The sequence below is a fragment of the Balearica regulorum genome, chromosome 2 (genome assembly GCF_011004875.1).
Source record: "Balearica regulorum gibbericeps isolate bBalReg1 chromosome 2, bBalReg1.pri, whole genome shotgun sequence".
In the NCBI taxonomy this organism is placed as follows: domain Eukaryota; kingdom Metazoa; phylum Chordata; class Aves; order Gruiformes; family Gruidae; genus Balearica; species Balearica regulorum.
The window spans coordinates 150,141,056-150,153,552 of NC_046185.1; the positions used below are offsets into that span (position 1 = coordinate 150,141,056).

The 12,497-nt window shown below is 45.9% G+C and overlaps 1 protein-coding gene across 1 annotated transcript; it reads right to left on the reverse strand.

Moving 5' to 3' along the window:
* Window positions 1–3,080: 3,080 nt before the first annotated feature.
* Window positions 3,081–10,563, reverse strand: PTCHD3 (patched domain containing 3). Its single transcript, XM_010300685.2, has 4 exons — window positions 9,416–10,563; window positions 8,973–9,094; window positions 7,028–7,173; window positions 3,081–4,797 (listed from the first exon to the last, which is right to left on the reverse strand). The coding sequence occupies exons 1-4, from the start codon at window positions 10,148–10,150 to the stop codon at window positions 3,197–3,199; spliced, it is 2,604 nt and encodes an 867-aa protein (XP_010298987.2). The 5' UTR covers window positions 10,151–10,563; the 3' UTR covers window positions 3,081–3,196.
* Between the last annotated feature and the right edge of the window lie 1,934 nt (window positions 10,564–12,497).

Genomic DNA, 12,497 nt, shown 5'->3' on the forward strand with positions numbered 1-12,497 from the left:
TCCATTCTTTTTCCAAGAGCGTGACTCCCATTCCTTCTGTCCAGTGTTTATTAAGATGTCTTCCTCTGGTGTTGGCCAGTGTGAGTGTGTCATCTGCTCCTTTGGCAGCTTCATCAGTGCAGAAATCATAGACTCATTTGCCATAATAAAAGCACTAATATGACATTGAAATGTAATGGGAGAAGGGAGGACTCTGGTGCATGGGCTTTTTGGGGTTGGTTGGTTTGTTTGTTTCTCTCACATCTAGCTTTGTGGTTAGTGCCCTGTCCTGGAAGTTTAATGCTGCTGGCTATAACACTGAGATTCAGCAATGTACCACATGGGCTTTGACTTCCAGCTCAGGAGCAGATTTCTTCTAAGATTGATGCTAGTTTTCAGTCTTTGACTACTTTTTCAAGAACTGCTTCTCCTTCTATGAACAAAACTTGCTCTTCAACTCTGGAGTGTTGCAAGACCTGTAACATTTTTAATAAACATTTACCCATTATTTCAGAGCTACTTTTGCAGTAGAACATTCAGCTGCCATAGTGACAAAACAACACACCCAGATTTGGTTTAAGTATCTTTCTAGGTAGGAAGGTTTCAGAGAAAACCTGGAATGAGAAAGAAACATGACATTCTTTGAACACAGAAATTTGCATGAAACTTCAGGATACCTTTTGCAAAGAATTTCATTTAAGAATTCTCAGGCTGTCCTAGGTAGAGGTGTGGGTGGTAGGGCAATTGATGGTTTTGTTTGTTTGTTTTAATCTCCACAAAGCAAAAGAGCCTCTTGCTCTAGGACTGTTGTGGTTTAACCCCAGCTGGCAACTGAGCACCACAGAGCCGCTTGCTCACACTCACCCTGATGGGAGTGGGGAGAGAATTGGAAGCATAAAAGTGAGAAAACTCATGGATTGAGATAAAGACAGTTTAATAGATAAAGCAAAAGTCATGCACAGGCAAAGCAAAACCAGGAATTCATTCACCACTTCCCATCAGCAGGCAGGTGTTCAGCCATCTCCAGGAAAGCATCATAATGATTACTTGGGAAGACAACTGCCATCACTCCAAATGTGTACCCCCGCCCTTCCTTCTTCTTCCCCCAGCCCCCTATATGCTGAGCATGATGTCATATGGTATGGAATATCCCTTTGGTCAGTTTGGGTCAGCTGGCCTGTGTCCCCTCCCAGCTCCTTGTACGCCCCCAGCCTACTCACTGGTGGGGTGATAGGAGAAGCAGAAAAGGCCTTGGCTCTGTGCAAGCACTGCTCACCAGTAATGAAAACATCCCTGCGTCATTCAAGACTTTGCAGCACAAACCCAAAACACAGCCCCATACCAGCTACTATGAAGAAAATTACCCCAGCCAAAACCAGCACAAAGACCTAGGGACAGAAGTAGGTATGGAAAGACACACCAGCTGAAGTGCACTTCTGTTTTATGCACATTAAGTACTTCTTCAAAAAACAGATTCATGCTTGATTTCATTTTGCTTTTACAAAGGGATCTATGACGTGTCTTAATGATGACGGTTGTTGTTACTCTTCATCTCTCTAAAGGTTTTGTTTCATCCATCACTGTCGTATCTAAGCCACTAACATAAAGTAGTATTCATATATTCATAGCAAAGTCTCAGGTAACTCTTATGTGGTCTGTGGTACTTTTTTTCCCCCCAATTTCAGAGGGTGTGCACAGAATCAAATTTTTTTTGAGAAGTTTTGGGGGTTGATTTTCATTTCCTTTTTGTGGTAACTTGGTTAATAATGGCTTTTGCACAGAAAGTCGCCAGTGTTCTTTGATATATGCTTCTGTTGCATTCCAGATTCAGCCAATATTGAGTAAATGGTCATACAATTTCTTGTTGGCTGTCAGTGATTTATCTTGAACTTTGTTATGTAGCTTTCACAGTGACTCCAAATGGAAATTAATTTAATGCCTGTAGACTATGATTCACTGCTCTGAAAATTAGTATCAGTACTTTCAGTTTGTCCTGGCTTTGCACACTTGCTGCATCTCTCAGCAGAAACACTCCACAGCAGCAGATTTGGACTGAAAGGTTTAATAACTCCGAGACCAATTTTTCCAAAGCTACAAACATCAGTTACCGTCATTCGATTTCCAACAGGTAGCTCCTTAAATTGGCAACAAATTACGAATTGACTTTTCATCCTGTGTCTTGTCCTTACAGGTTAAAAGACCACCTCATGTATTTATTCCCTTATGCAGTGAAAGCTCCTCTGCTCTATCAATGCATCTCAGGACGGGTTGTCACTGATGAACGCAATAGAATTTACAGGTTTATAGTTTTAGGACTGACCAGTTTAAACCTGAGTTGCTTTTTCGCTTTGTCCTCAGTCAGGGCATGATTGTCTCTAGTGAATCCTTGCCTTGCCCTGCCATGCCATGGCACAGTGTCTTCCACAGTGGTTACTCAGGAGGTTCACACAAGTTCAATCACCTATGGTATATTCCTTTGCAAGCTGCAGCCACCAGAAGCTACACTCACTCTTCTTAAAACTACATGAAGTTTAATCTTGGCAAGAAAACGGGACACCAAGAAAAGAAGGATTTGAATAGCAAAATGTGAGTCGGTTTGTTTTCCCTAAGGGTTTCTCAAACTGAATTAGGAGCCAAAGCAGACGTCCTCCCTTGAAGGCTTACAAATAATTGCAGTCTGAGGCAGTTCTGACCTCTTGTAATCTCGCTGTAAAACCTCCAGGTTGGAGCCTCTTGGGGGAAAATTGTCTTCAGGCTCAGCATTGGGCTGAGTTACAGCAACAAGGCAAACAGGCAGGACATGCAAACCAGTGGGAGTTAGTCTTCCCTCCTGTGTACATTGCCTGACAAACCTGTAACGTAGTCAGTCTTTATAATAATTTTAATACATTCAGTAAACAAGTCACAAAAAATATTTAACATTACAGCCAACATTATATTTAACATTTAACATATAACATTTATATTTAATATAATATTTAACATTTTTATTTAAAACCAAGCACACACAAAAACAAGGAAATGCAAATCCATTCTGCGTATTTTCATTTCTTCTGTTATTTTTCTTGCCTGGCTTTTCTGAAGCCTTTGCTTCTCTGTTGTTTTTATTTTTCTGTCCTTCATTTTCTTCATTTCTTATATTCCTTGAAAGTCACTGCATTTTAATCTACATATCATAAATATATAATAAATGCATAATGTATTACGTTTCACTTAGTCATGGACAATCTTTATCATTTCTAAACCTAAGCTCTAGTCTTTTAGATTTGGTATTGTGGGGTGATCTGCCAAAGTTTCCAAAAAAGGTTAAAAACACCGGAATAAAAACAAGACCGTGAAGAGCCCCAAACAAAATAACAAGGAACATGATCTTGAAAAATGTCCTAAAGATGTAGGTTTTTGCTGCAGCCAGGACAACTACTCCCAGTATAGTAGAAACTGCACCTTGTAATACGGGGTAACCTAGCAGGGACAGAGCTTCGATTGACCTTTTATTGGCAGACGACTCTCCACTCGTAACAAAGGCATAGGAAATATGAGCTGAAAAATCTACTGAAAACCCTATACAAATGACCAGGTTGATCATGGATATGGAATCTAGATTGACGTTCCAAAATGTCATGAAACCAGCGACACCAACTATAACAGAAGCTATAGCAAAAGTCACCCACAAGCAACACAACGGGTTGGGAATAAGCAAAAGGGAGACAATGAGCATTGCCCCGGCAGCAACAACAATGTTCTGAATGGTGTTCTGCACTATCACCAGGTACTGATCGTAGTAGATGAACGCCGGGTGGTACACCATTAATGAAATACTGCACTGCTTGGCTGTCTCTCTTAACTGATTGAGAAGATTCTTCTCATCAATGGCTGAGGTCACATTCACCGTCTGGATGAAGAAACGTGAAGCTTCTATTTTATCCTGAGTCTTGTTAATGTCCCACTCAAAACTGGGAACAATTTGGAACAGTGTAGGTAAGTTACTAATGAAAAGGGTCTTATTGTTTATTTTTATCAAACCACGTTCAGCAAGTTTTGTGTATACCCTCAGCCATGACTCTGAGAGGTTCTTATCTACATAGGAAATGCCCTCTAAATTCTGTATGCAGTGCTCAATGCCAAGACGAACAGTCTCATTCCAGTAATCTACACTTTCAGTAATGACAACCATGACCCTGGGTCCATATGCTGAGAAGTATTTGTCGTTGTCATCATAGTATGGAATAACGTAAGAGTCGTCATTCGCCAGATTTCGAAGATCAATGCCTTCCCTGATCTGAGTACATCCATAGATACTGCCACCCAAATATGTTCCGTACAGCAACACCACAAGTAGCTTGATCCATTTATTTGTGAAGAAGGGGCCATAATACTTTTTAAAGAAGATGCTCATTGGATGTTCACTTTCTAGCTGAGATGACTCCCTAGAACAGGTGCCTATACAGCAAGCATTGTACAAGCAGGACTTCTCAGCCTGATCTTTGTCTACTCCCACAGGCATACAAGTTAGCCAGTGTCGGTTTCCTTGCTCCCTTTTATGATTTAATACAATAATTGCCCCAAAGAAGGTCATGGTATATATATAGCAGAAGACAAAAGCAGTGCCTGTATAGAGGCAAAATGATCTCACGGATGGAAAAGCAGTCCAGGTGCCAATGAAGAAGGCCAAAACATCTGTGAGAGTGGTGATGGTCACAGAAAGTGCTGCTTCGGCGTAAGTCTCGGCCAGCAGAGATTTAACGTTGGATTTCTCTTTTTTTCTTGTACTTTGTTCCCAGGAAGCGATCATGATGAACATGTCATCAACACCAACTCCTGCAAGAGGAGAAAAAGTTAACACTGCATTGCAAATGGCAGCTTTCATTAACACCCAACAAAAGTACAAAATTAACCACATTAAGTCTGCATAAAATTTTGACAGGCTATTAGCATTGCTTTAGGGCTGATGCAAGATAAACAGATACAGGAAAACAGGTCCTTTGCGTGTCGCTGAATTTAGTACATTTCGGAAACTCCTGGTGACCTGATGGGTTGTTGATCCCTCACCCTACTCTGCTGAAGGACAGAGCACACCTAGCCTATCTCTGACAAGTGCATTGTATCTGCTGTCCAGGTGTCCAGTGATGCAGATTACATAGATTTAAATACATCGCTTATTCTGATGTTCAACTCTCCTTATCACTGGAAGTGTTCCCCACTATCTCTGGAATCTCTTCTCCGTCACTGCAGCAAGTTAGACCAATAATTTCTTGATTTGCCCTCAGTAGACAGGGAAAACAGTTGCTATCACATGGGAGAACAGTGATCCCAGTTCTCCAGTGGTTTGCCTTTTTATGCTCTTTGCTCTCCACTTATCTTCCCTCCAGTTTATCTTTGAGCATTTATTCATGATTTATTATTAATTTATCTTCACATTTATGCTGATGTTCATGCATGTATTATCCACCAGAGTCCTGGGAAACTCTGCCAGGAGGACTGGGTCCTGGGCTGGAGTTTTTGCTAAGAAAAAAGAGTGAGCCGAAGGTCGAAAAGGAAAGAGCCAATGTACTTCTCTCAGCTCTGCTAACTCTTGAGAATTTACCCACAGACCTTTCAGTATTTTGCCAATGTTACTCTATCAAGGGCTCTTCTAGTCCCTAAAAATTAATCACACAAAAAGGGGAAGCAGGACTGTGTGAACAGAGGACCAAGCATAGATGATACAGCTAAGCTTAAAAGAACAGATGAAATCACTTTCTGTAGCCTGAACAGGCAATTGCCAGTAGACATGCGAAGCTGAAGTATGCTGCAAGTCAAAAGGTAATACTGGATGGCAGCGAGCCAGGCTGCTTCTGGAAAGCAGGCAGGCTTCAAAGCAATTCATCTAATGTACTGATAATTTGTTTGCTTTAATGCAAGGAAGACAAAAGTCTGCATGCTATTCAGACCAGATAAGGATTTTATAAGCAGTAATTTATTTGCAGTAACATTAACTCATGGTATTTGGAAAGTTCAGCACTGGCTGTCAAGCAGTCTGTGCAACTATGATGTAATGATACTATCTTCCCTGCAGTTTTTTGGGAAGCTGGTTGCATGAATGGTGCCTCACTTCAGTTGTATAGCTACATGAGACTGTTTAGGACATAGTCATTATATTGCAGAGGAAATTTCACATCTTAACAAAATGAGGTGGATTTTTTTATTTGAAATTACAGACAGTCCTGCTCATTGCTTAAGCCATATTCAAGCCCAATTTTATCTGACCAAAGACTACACTCTGAAAATGGGATATGAAAAGTTAGGGTAACTTACTTCCCACATTCACCTCATAATACAGGTACTGGATTAAGCCAGTACTAGTGTAGCACAAGCTGCATGCTGGCCCCATGTTCCATGGTGCCGCTGTTGAGCTACCCTGAGGCTGACTAACAGCAGAGAAGTAGGGAGCTCTGTACTGCACTGCAAAAAGAGGTGGTCAAGGGGTGGATGGTTTGGGCAAGACCTCTGCACTTGCTTAAATTGCTGACAAATTCAACAGTTCCACAGAACAGTACTCACAACAAACTGATTTGGGGTAGACAAACTTATCCAGAGCTAAGGATGTATGTAAATGCTTTTAGTCCTATGCCTATAGAAAACAGCAGGGGATGACACAGGGGAATGCGGTGACAAAACCCAGCTGAGCTCCCCTCAAGTATTAGCACTAGTTAAGTAAATGATTAATCAGCATGGCTAAATTACCAGGGATGCTAAAACAATCCCCGAAGTGCTAACCGTACTACCCCCTCATTTATAGTTTTCATGCCGTAGCAGCAGAACTAGAGCAGGCATTGGTTTTTGGGCTCTGCCAGAGCCCAGCTCCAGTCCCAGGGTGGGTTCACTGAGCTGAACAGCTCACCTGCCTGAAGGAGCTCAGAGGAGGCTGCACCTCCATGTGTCTCCTCCCCTCGCTGCAGAATGGAACTGCGTACATCTGATGCTCACATCATAAAAGACTGACACCATCAGGTTGTTTTAACTCTGCTTTAGTCTTTGTATCTGAATCCGTCTCGCTTTTTCTACTTACCTAGAATAAGAAATGGTGCATTTGCTACAGTGACCACAAATGGCACTCCACAGAAGAGCATCAATCCAAAGCTGCTTAATACAGCTAAACCGGCAGAAACCACTCCACAGCACGCGAGCCAGACATTATTTCTTATACAGCTCAGTCTGAAAGTATTTTAAGGAACATCTTAGTTACATGTCAAATATGTCACCAAGGTGTTTGGCATGACCAGTGCACAGATACCAACCACTGTCTGTGAAACAGACTCTTGAGAAAAGCTGCTATTTGTAGGAGAGCTCCCAGGTGTGAGCATTGGACAAGATTAACTTATATAGGAGGTGCCAAACACATTATTACTGCTGGCCAGTTATATACATAAGAGTAAAGATATGTACTGATCTTTGCATCAATAACAAGAGAGCCGGCAAAATGAACATATGTAAGGGTGGTTTAGGATGACCCCAAAAATGATGACTTTTTAGAAGCTCTTTCCTTTTACACAGGTTCTTGGTGTAGCCTATCAGTGTAGTAAGGAAGCATCTCCCAGGCAGTTAGTGCTGTGTAGAGCAGCTTTCTCAGCAGACAGATTGGCTACCAGCCATTTGCCAAGATGCCCCTGAGGGCTGGCTCAGGGATTCCCAGTGGGATACTTCGTATGTGATGCTATTGACAGCACCACACTAAGGGGGTAGAGAGTTGCCTCTTGCCTGATAAGTAATATTTTCCAGGCTGTAGACCGTTTCTGAACTTCAACAGAACCTCTCGCTTCCAAGGCAAGAAGCATGTGTTAGTGGAACCACCCTTGCTCTCTGCACTCACAAGTGACTGGACATGAGACAGCAGATATCCCCAAACAGTATAGCCCAATGGGCATGAAGCTTGACGCAAGCACTAAACCAATAAGCCCACCCTCTGAGTAGAACTTTTATTTCTCAAGCACAGCACACAAAAAATGCCATACAGCTGTCAAATGTGCAATGGTTCACCTTCCACCAGCACAAAGAAAGGGCAGGCTAAGTTCTTTGTGGACAGCAGGCAAGGCTCAGACTCTACTAGCAAGCAGAATGCCTAACGCCATACCAGACTTGCAGTAACCCGTGAAGCTACTGCTCATTCATCTGTACCTTAACTGAGCAGGTGGCAGAAAAAAAGTGGAAGCAGATCTTAACATGGTATTCTTTCTCCTCCCTGCTGCTTCCTTCCCTTTTTAAACTGATCTTTACAAAGAATTAGTATCTTGTGGGCAGGATGAGGCTAGAAGCTAAAAAAATTAAGCAAGAAAGTGGTAGAATAACCTTAGCAATAGTACCACTGCTTCCTTCTCTCCCCCCAAATGATGACTTTTCTGTTTCACTTCTATGCATCTTTTTGGTGAACGTTACCAGTGGGTATACCAAGTTGAGCTGGTAAGTTGTATTCAACGGAAGTGCTTTTGCAGAATTCTGCCGCTACCAGGCTGGCTAGATCTCACTTCTGCACCCCTTCCACATAAGGTAAAGTAGAACCCTTTCATAATTAGAAGTGTTTACTCTGGCATAGCGTTTTTCAGTGCCAAAGCTACAGAATCTCAGACCTCTTAAAAAGATAAAGAGTAGGAGGTCATTTCAGTTATTCAAATAGTTCCAAAGCCATCAGCTACAAAAGATTCTTATGAGGCAGGGACTACAGAAACGTCTGATGGCTTCAAAGAACAGACAAATGGATACTAGCATTCAAGCTGTGCATGTCTGAACCGAACACTTGTTCAGGTATTCATCTGATACTTTTCATGAATACCATTTAAGCAGTCAGGAAATACACACAAGTAGGAGAGAGTCTGCAAAGAAATATATGTTGCCTGTTATTACATGAAGTCTGCAGCTTCAAGAATGACTTCACTTTACAAGAGCAGAAACCAATTTAGGCAAGGTAAAGAAGGACAGAGGTCACTCGTCATCGATCCATAGCTTAGAAGACATTTTACCTTAGGCAAGAGACGATGGAAAAGGTTATTGTCAAGAAATATGTTACAGAGAAGAGTGGGATCACACTCTTGGTATTTCCTTCAAACTCCTGTTGTCTGGACAGCGAGGTAAAGTAAGTCACCTGCCATTAAAACAACAAGGAAAGAAAAGATGAAGCACTTCTAATCTTTTTTCTTGGTCTTTACAGACATGCACAAGCAATGCCAAACATCATGTTGGCACTACAACCATTTCTGTGGCCCTCACAAGCCCCTGAAGTGCTGCTTGCCCCGAGCAGAGGCCAAGGACGGTGCCTCGCATGAGCAGCGCAGAGGGACGACAGTGGAAGCATTGCTCGGAGCGTTGCAGCCAAGCCAACACGCCGGCCGCCGCCTGGGTCCTCCACCATTTCCCTTCTGGCGACGGGGCAGCCCCCGCACGGCTGTACCCATCCCTGCGTTACCTGTATGGAGGTGAAGCCCAACGCCGCCAGCTCCGACGGGATGTCCCGCAGGAACCTTTTCAGCCACCGCTGGCTCGCCGCCGCCGCGGGGCCGTCCTCCCGCAGGTAGTACACCAGCTTCAGGGCCCGCGCCGACAGCACCCGCCCGCCAGCGTCCGTCTGCACGCCGCCCAGCGCGGCCCCCAGGAAGATGCGGTCGTTGACGGGGAAGACGAGGTTCTCCAGGGCGGCCGCCGCCGAATCGTTCAGCAGCGGCAGCAGCGGGTTGGGGCTGGCGCAGACGCCGCCGCTGCGGGCGCAGACCTGCTCGTAGCCGCGGGCGCGCACCGCCGCGTCCAGCCGCAGCACGTCGTGCCGCGCCGCCCGGGCCAGGACCGAGCTGCCTTCCGCCGCCACGGCGATGAGGCCGGCGTAGGCGCCCTCGGTGGGCAGCCGCGGGGAGGAGAAGCGCTCCGAGTCGTTGGTGGGGAAATGCCGCCGCACGAAGTCGCGCTCGGTCTTGGCGGGACCCCACGTCGGCGTGAACTGCCCCTCGATGTCGTTCGCCTGCCGCTGCGGCAGGAAGAGGAAGCCGGCGCCTAGCCCGCCCGACAGCAGCAGCGGCACCAGCACGAAGGGCCAGGGGCAGGCGGCCACGCCGCTCCCCAGCCCTTCGAAGAGCCGCCTCAGTGGCCGCTCCACGCAGTCGGTGTTACGGCAGGAGCAGCCCTCCGCGGGGCGCCGCGGCTCTGCCATGGGCGAAGCGGGCTCACGGGCTGCCGGCTGCAGCTCCCCCGCCGCGGATCTGTTGCTGCGCGGCCTGTTGCTGCGCCGGGGTAACGCCGCTTTGTGCCCGCCGGTGCCGTGGAGGGAATGAGCGTTCCTCAGCGGCGCAGCAAGAGCCGTCCCGGCGGAGCAGGCGGACTAGCCCTCCCCCGCTGTGACTCACCGGGGCTTCCGCCGTCTCCCCGGGACAGGCAGGCGGGGGCAGGCGGAGACACAAGGCTGCCCCCCCCCCCGCCGCGCCGCGCCCCGGGCTCGGGTCTCCGACGAGCGGGCGCGTGCGTCCGCCGCGCCCCCGCCCCCGTCTCTCCTGCCGGCTTCGGCCCCGAGGGGGCCCTGTCCCGCCGTGGCCTCGGTGCCGTTACAGCGCCCGTCGTGCTGAGCGCTGCCTGGAGCTCGGTTCCGCCGCGGGGCAGGCTGCCGGCTGCTGGCCAGGCTCTGTCGTGCACGGCCCTGCTCTTCTGGACCTCATCGTCTTTATTGTTTTCCCGGAATCTGCTGAAGTCATTACTTCATCACTAACGGTTATTATTCTGCCTGGAGGCAAAACATACAGCGTGGTGCTGTACAACTTGCTCTGTGTGTGTGTACATCTTGCTCTCTCGATAAACAGGTTTACAAAACAGGAGAGTAAGACCTGAAGAAGTAAAAGACTTTGAAACAAGGTTCAGCGATTGCAATGGGCAAGCCGCAGAAATGTCAGCGTTGTGGTACACCAGAGTTTTGTGCATTAACAACAATAGAAAGCATCTTTCCAAGTGTCGTGGTTGTGCACCAGCCAGCAGCTGAGCACCTCCAAGGGAGAATGGGAAAAAACCCCCAAACTTGTGGGCTGAGGTAAAGACAGTTTAATAGGATAACAAAGGAAGATAATAACAACAATGACGTAATAATAACATAATAATAATAATAGTGATGCACAAATACACTTGTGTGAGCAGTGAAGTGAATCTGCCTCCCGGCTAACCTCCCCAGTTATATATATAGGGAGCATGACATTAGTGGTATGGAATATCCCTGTGGCCAGCCTGGGTCAGCAGTCCTGGCTGTGCTCTCCCAGCTTCTTGTGCACCTGGCAGGGCATGAGAAGCTGAAAAGTCCTTGACTTAATGTAGACACAACAACTACCTAGCAACAACTAAAGCATCTGTGTGTTATCAATATTACTCTCATACTAAATCCAAAGCACAACACTAATACCAGCTACTAGGAAGAAAAATTTCTATATCTCAGCCGAAACCAGCAAACCAAGTCCAAACAATACCCTGCAGCCCGGTGTTCTTGGCACTATTAAGTGGCAGTGATTTGAGTGGCCTCTGGCTGAGGAGAACACTAAGCTCAGATGTGACACTTCTGGAGAGCTGTCTAGCCAATTACCTAATACATCACAAACAGGCACTTCTCCTTCTTGCCCTTCTTTGAAAGAAGCAACTCTCTCCTCTCCTGCCAGTACTTGCAAATAAAAGTTGTAAGTATTTCTTCTCTCTCATCCTAAGGAGACGGGCTTGCCACCTGCAGGCATAAAACAGCCAGCCAGGCTCCAAGCAGCATTACACATCTCCCACTGTGCCCAGCATTTAGCGCAGCTTGGATCCTGGTGATTCCCTTTTCCTGCGCAGGTGTTCTGAGGAAAATGTGTCAGTTCTGTGGGAGAAAGGTACTTAGACACTATTTCCTGCAGCTCATAATTTGTTGAAATCAAAGGTTTTTAATGAATCTGAATCCAAACTGATAGCGTCGGCATCATTCTGTTCTCAGTTTCCTTGAATGGATTTATATCATGTTAGAATAAGAGCTCTTCATATAGGAGGAATCTGTCCTCAGAAGGAGAGGGGTAAGCTATTTGATGTCATGTGAGCTACTTGATGAACTCCTGTCAAAGAGTTATGCAGCTGGAAAAGATAGCCTCTCCTACGTGGAGATAACTTCAGAGAAAAACAGACCTGTGTTTGGGAATAAACTAGAGACATCTATCCCCATAGCCAGACACCAAGAAGAATTCTAGGATCACCTGGCAGTGGACCAGGCTGTGGATGACCCACTGACGTTGCATCAGACATGAAGAGAGAGTGTTCAGCTAAATGCTTTCACTGTAAAAAACCACCATAAAGGGTTACTGGCTTTTTTAAGCTCAACAAGGCAGAAAATAAAAATTGACCACTTGTGATAGCCAGTTTCTTTCTGGCTCCTCAGGAGTTGGAGACAAGCTCTGGTAATGATCAGGAGGTAGGAGATGGCCTGGTGGCAGGAGCTACCCCATCAGGTACCCAGCACATTGGGCACAGGTAGGTGCCTTTCGATTAACTCTTTCTGAGGCCAG

Excerpts from the sequence above, each read along its gene's own strand:
- PTCHD3 (XM_010300685.2), bottom strand. The coding sequence starts at position 10,150 with ATGGCAGAGCCGCGGCGCCCCGCGGAGGGCTGCTCCTGCCGTAACACC. Across the intron at positions 9,095-9,415 it reads TGGGCTTCACCTCCATACAG|GTGACTTACTTTACCTCGCT; the intron begins GTAACGCAGGGA and ends TTTTAATGGCAG. Across the intron at positions 7,174-8,972 it reads TCCATCGTCTCTTGCCTAAG|ACTGAGCTGTATAAGAAATA; the intron begins GTAAAATGTCTT and ends AAATACTTTCAG.